Raw genomic sequence first — 23,089 nt, 5'->3', positions numbered from 1 at the left:
TTGTTGTTAAAATACATTATATTAAAAGAATTGTACATAAAATAGACCCATTTTGACAAAATATAAAAGTAGTAAATTAAGTCTTGAAATTTTCATATAGTATATTTTGAGCTAAAATTTACTCATTATATTTAAATTTAATTCTAATTAATTTGGAGTTTGTATAATAATTTAATTCAAATCATTTATATATTAAAATATAATTTTTATAAAATGATTTAATCTGTATAATTAAGACTCGATTTGTTTAATTAAAAATATAGTGTATTTTTGTATAACCTCATAAGCTTTCCTATAAAAAGCCAAGTAATCTTTGTATTTCTTTTACAAGAGAAAAATTAAAATTAATTCTAAAAAGAAATAAAAATTTAAAAATAAAATAATTTTTCTAACCCCAATTTTCCCCTTATTAAAAGAAAAAACTAAAATTAATTCTTTTAAAAATAAAAGAAATTAAAAAAGATAAATGAATGACCAAAAAAAACTTATTAAAGTTGGGTGACTAAATTAAGTGCATCTAATGAAAAATTATCGATGAGTGACCAAAATGATAAAAATATGTAATAACAGTAACTAAAATGATAATAGTATGTAATGACAATGCCTATATTGTAACTTTTTTTTATGCCTAAAATGAAAATTTATAAACATTACGTGACCAACTTTGTAGTTTACCCTTTTTTCTTTCCCAGACATTTAATGCACTGTCTTTCCAATTTATTTTATTTTCATTTTAGTCAATCAAATATAATATATTTTTTAAAATTTGAATATATAATCTAATTAATTATTTATTTTAAAAATAAATACCTATTTCTTTTTTATCTTTTGTTTCCTACTTTTATTAAAAATTAAATTAATAAAAATAAAAATACCTAAATTAAACAGAATTAAGGTAAAAAATTCATAATAACTTATTAGCCCTTAAACTTTCTTAAAATGTTATTTTAAACTTCTATTTAAATTTTTATATTTTAGCTCTTAAACTTGTTTTTTTGTTAAATCACTCAAAAGAAATGAAAAGTTAAAGTTTTTAACTTTGTTAACGATGCATACATGTTAATTTTTAAAATTTAAAATTATAAAACCATTTTAAAAATTAAAATTATTAAAAAATATTTTAAATATTTTTAAAATTTAAAAATTAATTAAATGCTAATATATTTACGTGACAATCCACGTAGATGCCATGTCAACAAAATTAACAAATGTTAGTTTTTCATCTATTTTAGGGTGATTTGATAAAAATTATAAATTCAAGAGTTAAAAATGAGAAAAGAAATTAAATAAAAGGCTAAAATAATTTTTTTATAAAATTAAAATGTCATTATTTAAAAAAGAGTAATTTTTGGGAACAAGTGATTAGTGGGTGCAATGTGAAAAGTCATTTTTGTAAAAGAAATTAAAATGACAGCCAAAAAGTACTTTTTTTCTTTTCATCGTCTTCACCACCGAAACGCTCAGCTTACCGATGGTACAATCCAAAAGGGAAATCAGCGACCCCGCATACCTCTGCCAACCTGTTAAATGAAACACTTCCAGCCAGACAAACCTGTTTGAGGGCCAGGGTACTATTTCAACAAATCATTCTTCACTCCTATCTTCCAAGCATATATATTGCTTTAATCTCGAACCATATTAATATTTTATCTTTAATTTGGTTTAAGTTATTTTTATAGTTTTTATTGTTGTTTTAGAAAATTGTATACAGAGCCAAATTTCCAACAATTCTATTTACCAATCTTTATAGGCCAATCAAAGCTAAATTCAATTAGCAACATCATGGGTAGGAGGAGGTGAAGTCTAAGGTTCTTCTAATGTAAAAAATTTAATAAATAATTTAATTGTATTTAACATATATTCATACTTACACTAAAAACAAAATTAATGATGCACTCGGATGTGTAAAAAAGTGGAGAGAAAGAAATAAGGAGTGGAAAAGTGAAAATAAAATCAATTGTGAGCAATCATTCCAAATTGAAAAGATGAAAGGAAAAAAAATAAATAATATGTGTCCGCTAATTCAAAATTATGTATTTTTCAAATATTCTATTTTCTTTCTATCCATTTTTCAACTCTACCAATCAAACTTCCTTCACACTTAACCAAGTAAAGCTTCAATGAAAACGTTTTAAATTCTACTAGGATAGCAATGGAAATGGGTATTGGCCCCAAGTTGTTCCCATAAATAATAGATCAGTGTGTGAGCTCTAAGTTATAAAAAACCTTTAGTTTCGAAAATGGGGAATCCACATCTTTTGGTAGTCCCATATCCAGCACAAGGTCATGTTATTCCTTTCATGGAACTATCCCAAAATTTAGCAAAACAAGGCATCAAAATCAGCTTTGTTAACACCGAGTTTAATCATGAGAGTCATCGATGCTCTGGGCAAGAAGCTGGATGAAAATGGCTTACTTCATCTAGTTTCAGTCCCCGATGGGTTGGAAGATGGGGAAGATAGGAATCAGATAGGGAATTTAACTGAAAGATTATGCCAGGTTATGCCTGGTCAACTGAAGGAGTTAATTGATAAGGTTAATTGATTTGATGATGATAAGATTTCATGTGTTTTAGCTGATATAAGCCTGGGGTTGGCGTTTGATGTTGCAGCGGAGTTGGGGATTCCTACAGCGGGCTTGTGGCCCACGTCGATGTTTCAGCTAATGTTCTTCCTTCGTAGCCCGAAGCTTATTGAAGATGGATTGATTGATGACAATGGTAAGACGCTAATCTCATTTTTAAGTGAGTGAATTCCAGAATAGTCAATACAAAATGTGATTTTAACTCCTGAATAACGCCAAAAAAAAATTAAAAATGGTTTATCAATGAATATTTAAATTTGTTTTTGCAGGCACTCTACTTATGAAACATAAGATGTTTCAGTTGTCACCAATGACGCCGGTTGTACACCCGATGAATTTTGCATGGCTTAACTTTGGTAACTCTCCTTCAACACAAAAATTTATGTTTGATTTTTTAAGGCTAATAAACAACAAAGCTGTGGAAACAACAGATTGGGTACTTTATAACTCAAGTTTGGAGTTGGAGCCAGAAGCGTGCAACTTGGTTCCTAAAGTCTTACCCATAGGTCTACTTTCAGCAACCAATCGGTTCAGAAACTTATCAGGGAATTTTTGGTCCAAGGATCCGACTTGTTTGCAGTGGCTGAATCAACAGTCACCTGGTTTAGTCATATATGTCGCATTTGGTAGTTCCACAGTTTTTGACGAAATCCAATTCCAAGAGTTAGCATTGGGACTTGAACTCACCAAGAAGCCATTCCTTCGGGTAGTAAGAGAGGATATTATCAAAGGAAAACACCAGTTTTACCCACAAGGGTTTAAAGAAAGAGTGAGCAATCAAGGTAAGATTGTTTGTTGGGCACCGCAAGTAGCAGTTTTGGGTCATTCCTCCATTGCTTGCTTTATAAGTCACTGTGGGTGGAATTCCACCATTGAAGGTGTAAGCAATGGGGTGCCTTTCTTATGTTGGCCATACTTTTCTGACCAGTTTCTGAATGAGAGTTATATTTATGATATTTGGAAGGTTGGATTGAAACTTGAAAGGGATGAAAGAGGGACCATTAGAAAAGAAGAGATTAGAACCAAGGTGGAACAATTGGTTGGTGATGAAAATTTCAAAACAAGAGCCGTTGAATTGAAGCAAATGGTTACCAAAAGTGTCGGTGAAGGTGGGAATTCTGATAAGACATTCAAGAATTTTGTTGACTGGTTGAAATCATACATCAAGTAAATATACTATTTGCAAATTTGAAGATTAATTTTTATATTTTTATTTTCAAGAATTTAATTTCCCTACTTTTCAGATTTTAAAATTTAAGTACACGGATAAATTTTTTTAAATTTGTTGCTGTGATATTTTGAAATAAAAACATTCACATGGTAGTATCGCAATTAAAAAAATGGTGTTGTAATAAATCTAAATTTAACAAAATAATCTTAATGATTGAACTGAATTTTAAAATTTTAAAAATAAAATAATTAAATTTCTGGGACAAAATTCCATATTTACTACAAACTGAGAGTTGTAGGTAAGATTAAACAGCTATTGAATTTAGAAATAATCGTAATTATAACGTAAAGAAAATCTTTAAAAAGAATAAAATTGAGTTTGAATTACCAATTATGAGTTGGAAAGTTTGGTGAATATTAACACTCATCCAAAGCCTAACCTAGAATAATAGCATGTCAGTTATGAAATGCTTTCATATTTTATTCTAACTAAAATTTCTTAACCAAGTATTTTAATTTTATTAAAATTAAGTCCTCCATTCTTCACCATTTAAATAAACTATTTTTTATTTCATGAAATGCATAAATTTGATTATATAGTAATTAAAATATATATTTTTTAAAATTCGTAAAATTTCAAAAATAATATGATAAAGAAAAGAAATATTAATTCTATAACATTGAGATTAGATGAAAAAATTATAAAATGTAATATATTTAGTATATCATTAACATAACAAAATTTTTAAATATTATAAATTATTATTTTATATTTTATTTAATAAATATTTTTATTATCTGTTTTAACAAATACAATTCGATTTTTTTATTTTAAAATTTCAATAGAATATTAATTATATTTGCCTAAAAATTGGTAAATTTTGAATAAAAACTATTTACAATTATTTTTCTTTAACTTTTTTAATGCCATTGTTTTCTAATTTTTAAAATTTAGCATTTATCTTTTAAACTTTAGTATAATTTTGCATCAAATTATCACAATTATGTATGATTACTAATGAATTTCATAATTCCTATAATTTAATAAAAACACATTTAAGATTTTGAAATTGACAAAACTTCATTAATTAAAATGGTTAAATACTACCGAGACCCACTAATTGAAATCCCCTTTATTTTTAAAACTAAATTTCTCATTATAAAGAAAATTGTATAAAAAAAAAAAGTCTGCTACCCTAGCACGTTTCTTTGTCTGCCGCCGCTGGTAGAAGTCTTTGTTTTTCTTGTTCGTGTGGAACTTTTGTTCTTTGATTTCTGTGTTTCCCAGTTGTCTTTTCTACCGCATCAGGAAGTGGATCCATAGTAGTGACCTGGAAAAGATGGAGAATGAATTAGCCCACTTGTCAATCAATGAGGAAGAAGAGGATGCTATTCTCATACCAACAGATCCAAATCGGGAAAAAGAGGGTGAGTTTTTTCAACTTGTGGGATGTTTTCTCACAGCTAGTATGATTCATTTTTCTGCTATGAAAAGTACAATGGCAAACTTGTGGCATCCGGTTCGGGGTGTTCGAATTCGAGATCTGGGGGAAAGAAGGTTTTTGTTTCAATTTTTTCATGCTGTGGATATGGACAGGGTGTTAAAGGGTTCACCTTGGACCTTTAACAACCATCTGCTGATTCTTTACAAATTGAAAGTTGGAGAGGATCCGTTACAAGTCCCTTTAGTTTTCACACCTTTCTGGGTTCAGATCCATGAGGTGCCAATTGGCCTATATTCTGAAAATTTAGCTATGCAGATGGGGAATTTTTTGGGGAATTTTTTGGAATATGACGTTTCAAACTTGGGGAAAGAAAATAGGAACTTTATGAGAATTAGGGTCCAAATTGATGTAAGGCGTCCTTTGAAAAGGAGGAAACAGATTTTATATGGGGAGAGACGTTTATACGTCACTTTTAAGTATGAAAGATTGTCACTCTTTTGTTTTTTCTGTGGAAGATTGGGCCATAGGGATTCGTTCTGCGAAACAAAAATGAATATTGGAGTAGAAATAACAGATTTGGGATGGGATCTTTCTATCAGAGCACAATCCCAAAGGTCACTATCAATGAAGAGTATCTGGTTACGGGAGGAAACAGATGATGATAGTGGAGGTCTTGGTGAAGAAAATCTGAGAGGTCCAAATGGAGAAAGCAGAAGATAGGGGAAAATTAAGATTTGGGAAGATTGTTGATCCAATCCTTGGTCTTAATCTGGAAGGAGGTATATCTTTGAGGCCAAGGAAAAGGAAATGCCACAAGTATTATGATGGAACATGACTTGGAGGAAGTTGCTATCATAGGGGAGGAAGGAAAAAAGAGATCTAGAAGGGAAATTGAAGATTGTGCAGGAAGAGAAGAGAATGACAGTTTGATGGTAAGAAGCAGGAAAGTGGTGGAAATCAATCATTTAACATCAGCGGCTGCCAAATGGCAAGCCGACCGGACACAATGAAAATACTAAGCTGGAATGTCTGTGGATTGGGGAATCCACGGACAGTTCGAAGACTTCAGCATTCGCTGAAGATTTATAATCCCCAAATTGTCTTCTTCATGGAGACCAAGCTTTGTAGAAATCGGATGGAAAGAATTCATTGTAGATGTGGTTTTGCGAATGGTATAGAGGTGGATTCAGAGGGTACTAGAGGAGGGTTGTGTTTGGCGTGGCAAAATGATACTAATGTTACGCTCCAGAATTTCTCTAAAAGACATATTGACGTGATGGTGGCTGATGATGAAAGAGATACTTCATAGCGACTTACTGGGTTTTATGGGTCACCATATGCGTACGATAGAGAAGATTCATGGGCAGTGCTGAAAAGTTTCCGAAAAAAATGAAGAAATCCCCTGGTTTGTGTGTGGAGATTTTAATGAGATTATGTACGACTTTGAAAAAAAAAGAGGTTTGCCGAAAGATGAAAAAAGAATGGAGATGTTCCGTGAAACTTTAGAATTTTGCCAGTTGACTGACGTGGGATATTCTGGTAGATGGTTTAATGAGAAAGAGGTAATTTACCGGAAACATGCATACAAGAAAGACTGGACAGGGGTGTAGCAAACGAAAATTGGATTTCTATGTTCCCTATGGTGAAGGTTCAACATCTGGTTCACTCTTTCTCTGATCACTGTCCTTTTTTAATTAACACAGCTAAAGAAGATGAACGAAGACCGAAAAGCCATTTCAAATTTAAAGCCTGGTGGATATTGGAAGACTCTTTTCTGGATGAAGCCAAACATATATGGGAAACAGCTTCTGGGAGTTTTTTTACAGAAATTGGAAAGCTTAAGAGCAGGAATGGAAGACTGGGCGAGACGAGTAAGGAAAAGGAAGCAGGGGAAAAAAGATTTTTTATCAACAAAGCTATTAAAACTGATGGAAGAGGAAAGGGACGATAGTAATATGGCTGAGCTGATTGATACAAAGATTCATTTAAATTTTGAAATTGAAAAGGATGAAAGATACTGGGAACAAAGGGCAAGACAAAACTGGCTAAGACTAGGTGACAGGAATACAGCCTTCTTTCACAGTCAAGCAACGCAAAAGAAGAGGAAAAATATGATACACAAATTACAAAGCGATTGCGGAGTGGTAACAGACGACCTTCAAGAAATGAGAAGCATAGCACGGTCCTACTTTCAGCACTTATTTAATACAGCCAATCAGGCGAATTTTGATAATTTACTTACGGGAATTGATCGATGTGTTGCTGAAGAAGATAACCGAAAGCTTACAGAACCATATACAAAAGAAGAGGTTAGAGAGGCATTATTTAAAATTCATCCCACGAAGGCTCCCGGTGAAGATGGCTTCCCGGCTCTATTTTATCAAAAATGTTGGCACTTCATTGGAGAAGAGGTTATGGCATTTTGTTTACTTCATTTAAATGGCGGAATGGAGGTTAGTTCAATCAATTTAACGCATATTGTTCTTATTCCAAAAATTAATGACCCTGTTAATATGACGCATTTTAGGCCGATCAGTTTATGTAATGTTATTTATAAAATCATGGCTAAGGCTATTGCAAATAGATTTAGAGGGATTATCGATAAATGCATTGACAGTGCCCAAAGTGCTTTTGTACCGGGAAGATTAATTTCAGACAATGTATTGCTGGCCTATGAATTATTACATATACTGAAACAAAAAAGAACAGGGAAGAAGGGTTTTATGGCAGTTAAACTTGACATGAGTAAAGCCTACGATAGGGTTGAATGAGATTTTATTCGGGAAATAATGCTGAGGATGGGTTTTGCCACAAAATGGATTGATTCTCTTATGAATTGTATGTCGACCGTCTCTTATCAAGTTGTGGTCAACGGTAGTATGGGTGAAACTTTCAATCCAAAAAGGGGACTGAGACAAGGGGATCCACTGAGTCCATTTCTGTTTCTAATTTGTGGAGAGGGATTATCTAGTCTGATGAGAATAGCTTTAAATAATGGGGCAATTAAAGGAGTCAAGGCAAGCAGAAGTGGCCCACATGTGACACACTTATTATTTGCAGATGACTGCATTTTATTCGGGGAAGCGTCAAGAAAAGGAGCTACAGCGATTAAGGAGATCCTGAAGGAGTATAAGCGATGTTCGGGTCAGTGTGTGAATTTTGCTAAATCTACCGTTTTCTTTAGTAAAAACACTTCAGAGGAAGAAAGAAGTTCAGTTGTACATTTGCTGGGTGTTCGAAGTTCAGATGAGCCGGAACGTTATTTGGGTTTGCCGAATATGGTTGGACGAAAAAAGAAACAATCTTTTGGGGTCTTGAAAGATAGATTGAAGAAGCGTATTGAGAATTGGAGTAACCGGTTTTTGTCACAAGGGGGAAAAGAGGTTTTCATAAAAGCTGTTCTTCAAGCCATACCGACATATTCAATGACATGTTTTTTATTACCAAAATCAATATGCGAAGATCTGGAAAGTATTGTTGCAAAATATTGGTGGCAGAAAGGTCGTGGAAAAGGGGGTATACATTGGTGCTCGTGGAAAAACCTTTGTCTTTTAAAGGAAAACGGAGGAATGGGTTTTCGAAAGCTTAGTCAGTTTAATATCGCCTTATTAGCCAAGCAGGGATGGCGTTTAATAAATTATCCAGATTCCCTTTTAGCAAGAGTGCTTAAAGCTAAATATTATCCACGGACGAGTTATCTAAATGCACAGTTGGGAAACTTACCATCTCTTACGGAGGAGCATTTGGGCGTGAAAGGAACCCTTCTCAAAGGGCTAAGATGGAGAGTGAGGCGAGAACCGCAATATCCATTTGGAATGATCGATGGATACCGTGGATTGAACACGAGATATGGCAGAACAGAGAAACAAATGAAGGGTTAAACTTAGTATCAGACCTAATTGACAGCACAACCAAGACGTGGAAAGTAGAAACAATTACAACTACCTTCCAAAGGGATGTCGCCCAGAGAATTCTGCAGATTCCTTTAGCAAGAATAGACTGTGAAGACATGCAGGTGTGGAAAGGTGAACAATCAGGTGAGTTCTCAGTTCGGAGCGCATACAAACTATTACAAGAAGCTAGTCTGGAGCCTAATAGTTATTTAGTACAGACCAAAACTAAAGAATTTTACAAGAACCTATGGAATTTACAACTACCACAAAAGATTTTAATCCTTGTATGGAGGATTTCCTGGAACTATATCCCATCCCTGGCTAATCTGAAATATAAAAGAGTAACTGCAAACTCCAGATGCCCTCGTTGCGAATCTGAGGAGGAAGATAGCCATCATGTGTTTCGAAAATGTCCTGTAAGCATGGAAGTATGGATTAGACTCAATATGACGTGGGTAACAGAATATACAAGTCAGAATGTCTGGAGTTGGCTCACCTGGGTCTTTGATAAAGGAACAAAGGAGCAGACTCGATTGTTTTGTTGTGCTCTATGGGTTTTATGGGGCTCGCGGAATCAGATTATACATGAGAAGAAAGCCATATCAGGATTAGACCTTTCACAAAAAATACAGAGTTATCTAATAGAACTTGAAGGAAGTAGGGGAAGTAGGATTTCTCACGCGTCTACTGAAGCTGCAGGACGAGGCAGAGATACATCAAGGGAGATAATACAGTTTGATGCAGCCTTTGATATCAGGAACTTTAGATCGGCGTCAGGAATAGTTGTTCGGGATCAAGATGGTGCGATTAGAGCCTCAAAGTCAACTTTGCACTTCAACATTTCATCTCCGTTTGTTGCCGAAGCATATGCATGTTTGGAGGCAACCAAGTTAGGTATCAGCATGGGGATAGAATCAGTCACGATTATGGGGGATTCGAAAACAGTTATTCATAAATGTCAATCAACAACAAGGGACAAATCTGTTATCGGGGCGATTATTCATGATATTCAGAGTAATAGATCTCGTTTTCAGGAAATTGCTTTCAGATTTATTCAAAGAACAGAAAATGGCCAAGCTCATATTCTCGCAAAAGATGCACTTACAAAAGGGGAAGAGGTATACCTGATAGTTCCAGAAGAAAGACGAGCACAAAATCCAGATTGAAGAGAGACGAGGAAGAAAAAATGAAACGGTAAAAGAAAGCAAAGAAGGAGATTTCTTGGAAGTTGTTGCTATCTTTTTGAAACAGACCTGATGTTCTTTTCAAATGAAAAGTCTAGAAGAGTAATGGATACAGGCTGTTTGAAGTGACTGGGGAAATGACGGTTGGTTTTTATGCTTCTTTTATTTTATTTGTTATTTAATTAGGTTTTTTAAAGTCTGAACATTTTAGTCGGTTGGTTTATGGGTTGTTTTAATTTGCAGACTATGCCTTTGTTTTTAGACCAGCCCAGCAATGTTATGGGCTGTTTTCTTGTGTTTTCTTTTATATATTATAATACCCCAGTCAATTATTCAAAAAAAAAAACTGACAGGTAATCAACAATGTCACTTGTCAGCGTGTGAACTGTAACTTTCCAAATTTATTGTATAGCTGGTAATATATACACTATGCGATGAACCAATTTACTTAATGTTTAAATTAATTATAATCTTAATAAATATAAAAATCTGTCAAAATTTAAATCTAATAATAAATAATTTAATAAGTAACATGTGTAGATAGTAATATATACCCTACGAGAATCCCTCATTTACAAAGCACGAGAGAGACCTAGGCTATATAAAGGGGTAGCAACTATCTAAACCTAATCTCCCCAACCCGGCCTAGATGTTAGACCCAAATTTGAAAGATTACATCAGCCATTTAGATAAAACATTTGCTTAATTCATTAAAAAAATCAGTTACAAACCGTCTTATTTTAAGGAAAACTGATGTTCATGTATACTAATTACTAATCATAGCATAATATCTTAAATTAGTGCAAACAATTGTTAAGACGTATTAAATAACATTGAATAAAATAATTATAGATAGCAATTCAGTATAGAGTATTGATTTTTTACTGCAATCATCATCAAAATATAAGAACTCATAATAACTGTATTTAGAACAAACACACACACACACACCATATAAGATGCCATACAATTTCAGGTTTAAACAAAATACATCCTACCCCACCGCTATACACCATCATGAGACTTCCCTAGAACTCCCTTCTCCAACACACCAAGATGTGGATATATCACTACTGGTTCGTAGATAATAACCGCCATTTGGCTGTGGACACACAACAAGTCCAGAAATAATTCCTGCAGATGAAACTTGCTATTGGTTGTAAATTCTACAGCATAAACCTGCAGGTGATATTGTGCTATTTGTTTTGAAAATATTTGGACAAGTTAGAGCCCAAAACATAAAGACCAATTGAGTTGAAATTGAAGACTTGAAGATTAGCAAAGTCACTTTCTAAGGTTGAAGACTTTGGATTACATGGAGACTCTTATGAAAGTTTTATCTTATGTTGTTTTTTAGTTTTACTTTATAAAAAAGTGAAGACTTGAAGATTAGTAAAGTCACTTTCTAAAGTTGAAGACTTTGGATTACATGGAGACTCTTATGAAAGTTTTATTTTATGTTATTTTTTAGTTTTACTTTATAAAAAAGTGATTAGATTATAACTTTTATGTAAGCAAAACTTGAGTAGTATATAAACTAAAGTTTTGTCTAGGTTAGGATATTCATTAAGAGTAACCGAGGGATTGAGAGTCTGATAGAGCACAAATTAGGTCAAAGTTAGGAAAGTTTATGTGTGCATTGTGTTTGTAAGCAATCAAAGAGAGTCTCTTGAGTTGCATAGCTAAGCTTTCAATAAGGAAGTTGGCTGGGAGAGTGATCTAGTCTTTGTACAATGGCGAGGTCGCTAAATTAGTGGGAATAGACTGATGTTAGGACTTAAATAATTTTTTGTACTGTGAGAAAGATAGTAGATCATTATTAAGACCCCGCATATGAAGATTGATGTCAAATTGCGTAAACCATCTCAATATTTGTCTTTACTTTTGTGCATATTTTAATCTTGTGGTTGAAACTATTACCACAATTTCAAGCACCATTTTAGTTACAGATTCTATTTGTGAAGCAAGTAAACCCGTCGTTTTTACAACACCCTATCAGGGAAATTAATTGATGGAATGCAATCAAGTGTACCAGTAAGCACATCCCTTTCCTTCAGTTAAATATCATCATCTGACATATTGGTTTTCTTATTCATGCCCCACACGTTCGCCAATACATCTTGGAAAGAAGCCAACATGCCTTTGTCATCACTAGTCTCCGTAAAATCATTATGAAGATTCTCCTCTCTGCATCGAAGTTTCTTGTTCACACGACAACACCACGAATATCTAGGGCTAGTCTTGATGTCCCGCCCGAGTCACCAAGGAGATTCTCATCATCCGCTTACATGCCCTCAACCCCTCCATCAATCGCCATCTTAGAATCTAATACTAAACATTTTAAGTGTACATAAATGAGTTGAATCAAAAACTGAAAATTCTTTTATCCTTTAATAATGTCAACCAATTTACTAGTATAATATTGAAATTAATTAATATAATTTTTAAAATTTTTAAATTTAATTTTATGTTTCCAGTTTACTCTAAACAAAATCAACTCAAATAATTTATATTTAATAATTGTCTATGAAATTTAAATTTCTTTTGATTATATAATCTTGAATCTTCTATGCTAAACTAAAAGTAAAGAAAAGTCCTTACAATTAATTAATTTATTTATTTATTGTTCCTTATTTTGGTAAAGAAGTGATGAAAATAATTTGAAGTTTTGTTTGGCATGAAAGATAAAATTAATTGTAAGGAATTTTTCTTTACTTTTAGCTTAGTACGGAAGATTCAATATCATATAATAAAAAAATTGGGTTTTGCAGACAACTATTAAATATTAGTTATTTGGTTTGATGTTAATTTGGAAAACAAAAATAAATCTTAAATTTTAGGAGATTAAATTAATTAATTTCAATATTATAGTAACAAATCGCTAACAGTATCAAGAGATAAAAAATTTCAACAATTTGTTTAATTGATTTTCATGTTTTGGAATTTAAATTTTAATATTGAAAAAATTTAAGAACTTTCTCAATGGGGTAAACAAGTAAAATATGACAAATATTTAATGCATTATTTTAGTTTCTATAGCTTTTTCATTTTAATCCTTAATTTTTTACTCAAATCAAGACTTAAAGAAAAGATTTTTCGATGACTAAAATGAAACTGACCTAAAAATTAAATAACCAAAATAAAAGTATAAATATAATTGTGGACATGATTTGATGTATACAATCAACCGCTGTTAATAATTTAGCACTTGAATGACTAAAATAAAACCCTAAAGTTTTTTTATACGATCATACACACAATTATAGCACTTATAATCACACGATCATACTGCACCTGATCTCTTTACATAAATTAATATATTCATACACACACAAATTCACAATTTTGTTAACGGGAGAGCTAAAATGGGGCAGGTTTTCAATTATATTTTATATGCATACGAGTTCTCGCATAATATTTTTTGTGGCTGCCCCTACTTTTAAATGTGAATATATGAGGAAATCATCAGTGGTATAAATCTCTTAGAACCCATCACATTTCCAAACTAGAGATGTAAAGCCCTCAAAGTAATATGGTTTTTGATAATGCTTTAGATTTTTCCTATTTAGTGGTATCTTAAGAAACTGATTAGTTAAAGTTGTTAAATGATTTGTTTACTTCACTCTTTTCTTTATCCTTTCTTGACTGAAATATCTTAGATCAGTTTACTTCTACTCAATGCAACTCTGATGGTAGATGCTTGCCCATGGAGCACATAGACAGAGTCGGTGAGCTAGCCAAGAAGCCTGGTTTGAAGCTACGCATCAATGGGGCACGCATTTTCAATGCAAAAGCTTTGCCACTGAAAATATCTTAACAATCTATGAAACCTATGCTCAAACTCTTTTTAAGGCTAGAAGGCTCGGGAAAACCTTAGGTGGTGGGATGAGAGGTAGGTTGGCTTCATCAGTTCTGCCGCTTTTGTCACTTCGATAGAGCACAAGAAAGCAAAGGTGTTAATACATAAACTATTATTATATACAAACTTGGAAGAATACTTTTCTATGGTGCTTTTGATCGATGAACTTACATTAAGTTCATCAATTTGATGTTAGTTTTGTGCCAAATTACAAGTCAGAAAATCAAGATTATCATTTTTCTTTACCTTTTTTCATGATTTTTTTTGGTTGGTTAGAGGTTAAAGATATAAGAAGATCCTGTTAAATATCAGCTTTGTGAGAGATTGTAATTAATCTTATCATTTTTCGGACAAGTTCTTCACTACTAACGCAGTATCCAGTCTTTTACCTTTTATATCATAATAATACTCTTATAAGTTGTAATACTTGGAAAGTTTTTCGTTTTAAGGTAACAAAGACAGCCAAGAAAACTACCATTTTGCGATTATACTTGTGGTGTTTCATTTTTTGCTTTCTTGATTTAGAGCTTAAAGTATTAAAACAGTAACGCGGCTTTAGAGGGAGGTTGAGTTGAATGAATGGACTATGAATATATATATATCAGAAAAATATGTGGGTGCGGAATATACCGATTGCCATCTCGAATATTTGGATCCCGTTCCGTTTATTATAAGGAAGCATGCACTTACACTTCCTATTTCCATTCCAATTACGATTCCCTTTATCAATTCTTCCTTTCCTTGTTTTTTTCAGACTTATACTCAAACTCTCATCTTTCAGGCTTTTACTTCCGTTTAAGAATCACAGGTCAGTTTCAGAAACTTGAGCTTACAGGCTTTACTCTCTCTCCCCATTTAAAAGAATAGGTATAATAAGCATGCAAATGGAATTCAATTTTGGTAATGACGACAAGAAACAACTTTTTTGATGTCTAGGTTTATTTTATATGGACTATATGATTTCTTTTTCTTTTTTCTGATTCAATTTGTTAAGTGGGAGATCGTAAATCATGCAAAAAGAATGCTACTGTTAAAGAGAAGTGCTATGATACCGTCAGTATTCTGACATACATGATCTTTAAATAAAAATGAAAATAGTAATATTGGATACGTGCCATATTTGTCATACACTAGCTCAAAGTTGAGTACCAGCTGGTTGATTATTGCTCCAAAAATTGGATCACTTTGATAGGTTCAAAGTAATATACAGTATCCACATATTAGCCTCAATTTCCGGATCTGTCAGCAAATCTTTTAAAAATATAACAATATCACGTTAATTTCATTTTTCTTTTACAGTTTAATAGGTATAACAAAATTTTCTCCCTTTAATAATAATAATAAAATTAATAAAAGGGTACTGTCAAAGATGCTAAAATCCTTGCTGAAAACTGATGGATTGTCTGTTTCCAGATGTCATTTCCAATTATGTTATATACATAACATCAATAGTGAAGACATTCTCTCTGTTGCTAATTTTAGAATTTGTAAGAAAGGAAATTAAAAAAAAAAAAAAAAGCCAATGAAATTAACTTTCAAGAGTTAAATATAGTAATAAGTTGTTGTCACTCCCTCCTTCGGTTGCACTTGAATATTTTCCCAGCTCCATCTGTTTTATTGTCTTTGATTTGGATGTCACTCGTAACCCTTTCGAGCTTTTTCTTTTACATCTTTGTCGAGGAAGAGGGAGCAGATAGATAAAGAAGGTAGCCATGGTGGTAGGAAACAAATTACAGGTACTTGACGCGCTTGATGTAGCCAAAACACAATGGTACCACTTCACTGCAATCATTATAGCTGGGATGGGCTTCTTCACTGATGCATATGATCTCTTCTGCATATCTCTCGTTACCAAATTGCTTGGCCGCATATACTACCATGTTGATGGCGCTAAGAGCCCCGGATCATTGCCCCCCAATGTATCGGCTGCCGTTAATGGTGTAGCGTTCTGCGGAACGCTAGCAGGCCAGCTATTCTTCGGTTGGCTTGGTGATAAGCTAGGCCGAAAGAAGGTCTACGGTATGACTCTCATGCTCATGGTCATATGCTCTATAGCATCAGGTCTATCTTTTAGCAGTAACCCTAAAGCAGTGATGGCAACCCTTTGCTTCTTCCGGTTCTGGCTCGGCTTTGGCATCGGTGGTGATTATCCACTTTCCGCCACCATCATGTCCGAATATGCCAACAAGAAGACTCGCGGAGCTTTCATTGCGGCAGTGTTTGCGATGCAAGGATTCGGAATTTTAGGAGGTGGCATCTTTGCTATTATTATATCCGCTGCATTCATGGCCTCGTTTCACGCGCCACCCTACGAGGTCGATCCTGTGGGCTCCACTGTTCCAGAAGCAGACTATGTTTGGCGTATTGTTTTGATGGTTGGAGCACTCCCAGCGGCGCTTACCTACTACTGGAGGCTGAAGATGCCAGAAACCGCTCGTTACACCGCCCTTGTTGCTAAGAATGCTAAGCAAGCTGCATCTGATATGTCAAAAGTTTTGCAGATGGACATTGAGGCGGAGCCACAAAAGATTGAGCAAGAGAAAATCCGATATGGCTTGTTTTCCAAGGAGTTTGCTAAACGCCATGGACTTCACCTGCTTGGGACAACCACCACTTGGTTCTTGCTTGACATTGCATTCTACAGCCAAAACTTGTTCCAAAAGGATATCTTTAGCGCCATTGGCTGGATTCCATCTGCCAAGACCATGAATGCCCTTGAAGAAGTTTACAAAATTGCAAGGGCGCAAACACTGATTGCTCTTTGCAGCACCGTTCCAGGCTACTGGTTCACAGTGGCTTTCATTGATATTATGGGAAGATTTGCCATCCAATTGATGGGCTTCTTCTTCATGACGGTGTTCATGTTTGCACTGGCCATCCCTTACGACCACTGGATTCATAAGGACAACCGAATTGGCTTCGTTGTTATGTACTCATTGACCTTCTTCTTCGCGAATTTCGGACCCAATGCCACAACATTTGTGGTACCGGCTGAGATTTTCCCTGCAAGGTTGAGGTCCACTTGCCATGGTATATCAGCAGCTGCAGGAAAGCTTGGTGCTATGGTTGGTGCATTTGGATTCTTGTATTTGGCGCAGAATAAGGATAAGGCCAAGGCAGATGCAGGGTACCCTGCAGGTATTGGAGTCAAGAATTCACTTATAGTATTAGGTGTAATCAATGCATTGGGCTTCCTCTTCACTTTCTTGGTGCCTGAATCGAAAGGGAAATCTTTAGAAGAGATGTCAGGCGAGAACGAAAATAATGGAGAGGGAGAAGCAGGGGAATCGTCGTCATCATCATCTAATCACTAATGTCAGTTTCCAGTTGCCTAAAGTTAGACTGGTGGTAGAAGCTCTCTAAAACTCTTTAGTAGGCCACCAGGTTTGCTTATGTCAGTTTTCTATTTTCAAACTGTTTTTCTTTCACGTGGACGTTATTTCTAATAATAGAGATTTCTATGATTGCCTTTTTCGTTTATCAACAAAATCAAAACTGAACCAAGAAATCTAGTCCAGGACAGTTTTTCACAGGCTCACATGTCAAAGACTTTTAGAGAGTATGACTCTATGAACTATGGGAGACATTATTGCTTCCTTTGTTTCGAAGTTTATAGCTGTTTAAGATCACTCAGCATTTTTCATGGTTTTCCAAAAGCATAGTTTCTTTGTTGGAGACGGGAAGATGCATTATAGTCATTTTCTGTAGAAATTGAGTATAATATACCTTGCAGCAATATTTCATGATTCGAGCCTTGCACTAAGAACTGTTAGTGTCTCAAGGGCTGCAAAATTTTTTTATCATTATAATGACTAAGTTCTAGGGAGATCTGTTAGTTTGTTAGTAGGAGTTGTTAGCTTGTTAGGAAGAGTTGGAAATTCAAAATTGGTTGAGTTTGTTACTTGAGACATATATATAAGGGCTGCTTGGTTAATGAATTAAATCATCCTTTCTAGTCTTATTTTCTATGCTTCTGCTAGTTCTCTGCTAAACCAACAAGAACTCCCTTAGTTAGATTGTAGTGTACGAAATAATTGAAACTTCATATTTAAAGGGTTTCCTCCACTCAAAATTCTCTAGCAGAGTCGCTGCAAACCTCCCAATTAGACATGGACAGACCAAATTATATAAACATATTATCTAATGGGATGGGGCCTGCAGTTGTTGGGATTTTTGTGTCTGGCTCAGAATGAGGTTACGACAAATTAAAGGAAGATGCAAGGAACCATCCTGAAACGAGCCTCCCAGTCCCTGATAACTGTTGTTTCTTCTGTGTGTGTGGAACCTGACTCTATGGTTTCCCTCTAATTACCAGTACGGATGACAGTGTCTTTGTTCAGAGGAAAATAATAGTAAAGAACCAGAATTAACAGGAACCGGATAATGTTAAGCCCAGAGCTTCATATCAACTTCACCAGATTCTGGTTATTCCAGGATTATACATGAACTAATTTTTTGTGTCAGAAAATGATTCTGCACATGAAGCAAAGACTAACTCGGAGTCAGCAAAGCGAGGGGGGTAACTTCTTGAATGGAACAGTTAAACTATGCAACGCTCAGTTAGCACGATCCTTCAGCACTTCAAGATCCATCTCTGTAGGGTCAGTTGCCTGAATCTCATAGTGGATACCATCCAGTTCCTCTCTAAGCCCGTGTTTTGAAGTGGCGTAGAGCACTTTTGAACGGATTCGAGATGATGAAGGGGACCTGATGACATAACCCAATTGTTAGGCAAGGAGAAGATTTGATAGGCAACTTCTTTAATGTATTAAATGCATGCCAGGGGAGTGCCATTGCTACATGAGAAGTAAGAACAAGAAAACTGATGTCATCATATATGTAACTGGCACCAAAAAGAACCATTTCTAACCCAAAGGCTCGAAGAACTAATAACCTATTTTTGTTCCCAACACTAATCAAGCAAAACATGGGCCAAATACTGGTCTCCTTCAGCTGCATTCCCTCATTAATGCTACCATGGAAAGCTCAGAGGCAACCCTCACGGCTTGGTCCCTCTTATCATTCCTTTTAATTCCTTTCCAGGTGCTGGGCTACCAAATTGACATAAAACTTCAATTGTGCAAAAATTGAAGAAGCATCAAGGTAATAAAACTATAACAGCACATTCAAGAGACTGTACCCAAAACCAAATCCTAACATATGCAACCCCTACTCTCTTCCTTTATGACAACTACCAAATGTGTTCACTACAATATAAAGACAATCAAAGGGAAAGAAAACTAACCATGCAATGAAGAAAATCTTGCTCTTTTGGCAATTGTCAGAAGTAACAAAATCGAAGTCATATACAGCATATCGACAATCATTCTCGGGAAGAGATGCAGTGAAGTCATCATAAGTCTCAGCTGGATCACCAGTTTTCTCAACCACAACTTTTCTTTTCTTCTCATCGATCCTAAATACCAAATAGCGGTAAATTTTCTTCCTTTTCAGTTCCAAAAATGTATCCTTGGCGTGACCGGCAGCGCACATGCCAGATGTGGCATTTGGCTGTCATACAATCATTGGATAGGTAAGTTTTTCATGATCTTCTTCAGATGATGGGGTTGAAAAATGTTTACTAGTTTAGGAGATTAAGCTCTTTAACAAGCAATCATGTGGCAAACTTATTAGCCACAAGCACAAGGCTGAAACATGTGTGAAGTAATCCAAAATTTTAAGGAAAACAAACAACATATGGAACATGCAATGGAAGAAATTAAAGTTGAAAGGCATAATATTCACTTTACCCCCCCCCCCCCGGAGAATATCTAAGATAGCCTCATAATCCAAGTGGGTTGGCTATGTTTACTACCACATCAAATCATTTATAGCACCTAAGACTAATGATTCTTGTGAACAAGAAGTTAAAATGAAACTCATTTAGACGTTAGTTAGTAAAACATACAATTGATCCTAGTTTAGAACAGAAACCAGCCTAGGAACTAGCAACTTAAACATTTTAGGAAAAAGAAACTAACATGAAAAGATGAACCATGAAACTAAAAGAAAGGAAGAGGAAGAGATACCCGACCCAGTCCTGTAAACGACATGGCAGCTTAGTGAAGTTCAGATTAAAGAAAAAAGAAACCGAGGAATGAGAGAAATGAAGAGCGAGGCAGGGCAAAGAGTTGGAAATTGTAAAATATTTGACAAAATGAAAATGACATATGTATCTTCCCAAAAATAAATAGAACAGGACGAGAAGAATAGGAAAAAGAAAAAGATGGGCGGTGCGTGGGATAAACGCTTGTATTTCTCGCTCTCATGATCAATGTTCACTTTGACCTTCACACAAAATATAGAAATCTCAGCCGTCCGTGGGGCTCCCTTTGCATCATCCGGTTTCTTTATTAATTCTTTTAACGTAAATATTATAGATAAATTGTAGATACGTGTACTTACTAACATAAACAAGTTATAACCCTTGTAAATGTTCTTTATATAATCGTTGTAATCTGTAGTTCGAAATGGATTGTCCCAAGTCAAAAAAAATAAAAAGATTTATAACCCTTGTAATTTTGAAAGTAACTTTTTAAAGTTTTAAAGAACAAGTGTTATGGCTCGGGTTTGAAGGATGAGATTTTGCAGATTAAGTTTGTACTGAAAATTGACAAGATGAATGATAACAAACTCTAATCTTTTATTTAATTCCTAAACCGTTGGTGCTAAAACCCTTTTGAATGGTCGTTGGGCCTGTTTCCATTAGCTACTCCATTCCTTAGATTCTTCTGTTATGCTGTAGTGCTCTTAACTGGTCCCATCCGAATCGCTGGCCCACCTTGTAGCCCAATTTTTGACCCATTCTTTTGCTGGCCTTCCTTGATTTCGTCTACAAGGATTTCACTGCTCTCCTTCCCTTTCTGTTCTCCTGTTACTTCCAACATCATGACACCAAGCTCACCAACAGCTTCCAAACATCCAAAGGCAAGTAATTTCTGTTGGTAATGTAAAATCAGAAATATTTTTTCAAATCATTTTTTGTTGTAAAATATTTTTGGGTTGAGAAATTCTTTTGATTATTGCAATATATTTTTTGTTGAGGAAAATCCTTTACTATTTTTTGAAACATACATTGTTATTTTACCATTTTGCATCTTCTGAAAACAATATAAATAGTAGGCTATTCTACTCATTTTTCACAACATAGAAAAACAAGAAAACTCAGTTATCTCTTTTCTCTCTCGTTCTTACTCTATAGAAAATTCTAGTGTTTTACTAAATTACATTAGTGCGATATTTTGTCTAAGAGATTGGATTTTAAGGGGACCGTCTGTGACCCCTCTAATTTTTCCTGGGAATTGAACCTAGTGTAGTTTACTTGAGTTTCTTTTAGTTTATTTCCCAACGTTTACGAGAAGAGTAAACCTTTTGAGTTCCATCTTCCTCATTCGAGTGTACGAATTTGGAAGTATCGTGTTAACCTTGGGGGGCGATGCCCATTTTCGATTACACGGATTAGGGTGAAATCGCTTCTAAGGCAGTGGTTCTTCCACAGTATAGTGATTGCTTTGTTTATCTACACTTAGTTTGGTTTCCTGTCACTGCTAATGTTTTTGTTTGCAATAGTATATTTCCAACAATTTAGAAGCAATTTCTTTGCTATTGTTTAAACGTCAGAATCATTTTCGTTTCCCACTGCTGGAACCAATGAAGGCTCCTACAAGCAATTTAGAAGTCGAGCTTGGTAACATGAACTTGTAACCTTAGTGGGGGACTTTAAGGTACTGGAACGCGGGTTTGGCTTTGTTGATTCAGTTCTCAAGTGGTTTAACTATGGTTTGCTCGTTCCAAGTTGAGAGTTGAGCCTATGGGACTTGATTGTAAACTCTGAGTATCATAAAATCCTAAAGGTCTTAGGGTTCGAATCTCAAAAGAGCAAATAAAATAGACAGTGAAGGGAAAATTGAATTTATAAATATGTTGGTGTGATATTGAGGCAATCGGTTTAAAGGCACCTGAGTAATGCAAGAGTGTGTCTAAGTTGCATTGGAACGTTTGTAAGCTCCATCTGTGTTGGCCAGTGGGACATTGCGGTCAAGATGGGCTTGAAAGGCCTAGCGATCTTGAGTTTAAGTGGGTTAGAGGACCCTTGAGTTTAAATGGGTTTGTAACACCCCTAACCCTTATCCATCGTCGGAACAGAATTACGGAGCATTACTGGAATTTTCCGATCAAATACAAACATTACACATCATTTAGCATATGCATTAGAAACTAATCATAAATCATTTAAATTGTCCCTTGTATGAGCCCTCGAGGCCCAAAATATGTATTAGAAATAAATCGGGACTAAACCGGAAACTCAGAGAATTTTTCCCAAAATTTCAAAATTTTCCTTAAGTGCAGGGGATACACGCCTATGTGGCTAGGCTGTGTGGCTCACACGGCCAAAAGACACTCCCGTGTTTTAGGTCGTGTGGGCATTCGATGTGAGGCACACAGTCGTGTCCCAACCCGTGTAACTCTCTGACTTGGGTCACACGGCCAAGCCACACACCCGTGTGCTAGGCCGTGTATTGTAAAATTAATGTCCAGGGGTCACACGGCCAAGCCACACGCCCGTGTGCTAGGCTGTGTGCAATAACTTGGGCATTCTATTTCTCAATTTTAAGATGCAAAGGACACATGCTCGGACCAGACGCCCATGTGTTAGGCCGTGTGTGACACACGGCTGAGACACACGCCCGTGTGGACGAAAATAGACCATTTTTCTCTCCCATTTTGATATCAACCTATACACAATATTTTAGTACATCAATACATCCCAAACAAGCAATCAACACAAGCCAAAATCATGTTTTAGGTATGATACAGCATCACAAATACTCAAATTCAAATACATAAACTAACCTATTTAACTCATCAAATTAGGTATGACATAAGCATATATCATTCACGACCATATTTCAAAGTATTTCATTCCAAACCAACCCTATACATGCTATATAAACC

General features: G+C 34.9%; 3 protein-coding genes, 1 long non-coding RNA gene and 1 pseudogene across 4 annotated transcripts; 3 read left to right on the top strand and 2 right to left on the bottom strand.

The window, feature by feature from the left end:
- Positions 1–2,084: 2,084 nt before the first annotated feature.
- LOC105803200 (UDP-glycosyltransferase 83A1-like) lies at positions 2,085–3,811 on the top strand (annotated as a pseudogene).
- A 1,282-nt stretch (positions 3,812–5,093) lies between these two features.
- On the top strand, positions 5,094–5,918 carry LOC128034833 (uncharacterized). Its single transcript, XM_052623688.1, has one exon. The coding sequence runs from the start codon at positions 5,094–5,096 to the stop codon at positions 5,916–5,918; it is 825 nt and encodes a 274-aa protein (XP_052479648.1).
- A 3,349-nt stretch (positions 5,919–9,267) lies between these two features.
- Positions 9,268–10,334, bottom strand: LOC128034521 (uncharacterized). Its single transcript, XR_008190574.1, has 2 exons — positions 9,588–10,334; positions 9,268–9,505 (listed from the first exon to the last, which is right to left on the bottom strand). It is a non-coding gene; the product is annotated as an uncharacterized LOC128034521 (long non-coding RNA).
- Positions 10,335–15,726: 5,392 nt separating this feature from the next.
- On the top strand, positions 15,727–17,650 carry LOC105803201 (probable inorganic phosphate transporter 1-7). The gene has a single exon (XM_012635239.2). It carries the CDS (start codon positions 15,847–15,849, stop codon positions 17,446–17,448), a length of 1,602 nt encoding a protein of 533 aa, XP_012490693.1. The 5' UTR covers positions 15,727–15,846; the 3' UTR covers positions 17,449–17,650.
- Positions 17,651–18,500: 850 nt separating this feature from the next.
- On the bottom strand, positions 18,501–20,330 carry LOC105803202 (actin-depolymerizing factor). Its single transcript, XM_012635240.2, has 3 exons — positions 20,164–20,330; positions 19,380–19,645; positions 18,501–18,841 (listed from the first exon to the last, which is right to left on the bottom strand). Exons 1-3 carry the CDS (start codon positions 20,185–20,187, stop codon positions 18,691–18,693), a joined length of 441 nt encoding a protein of 146 aa, XP_012490694.1. The 5' UTR covers positions 20,188–20,330; the 3' UTR covers positions 18,501–18,690.
- Between the last annotated feature and the right edge of the window lie 2,759 nt (positions 20,331–23,089).

Source organism: Gossypium raimondii, chromosome 11 (assembly GCF_025698545.1).
Source record: "Gossypium raimondii isolate GPD5lz chromosome 11, ASM2569854v1, whole genome shotgun sequence".
Classification (NCBI taxonomy): domain Eukaryota; kingdom Viridiplantae; phylum Streptophyta; class Magnoliopsida; order Malvales; family Malvaceae; genus Gossypium; species Gossypium raimondii.
Note: the sequence above shows the minus strand (reverse complement) of the source record. Positions and strands in the feature narration are given on the sequence as shown.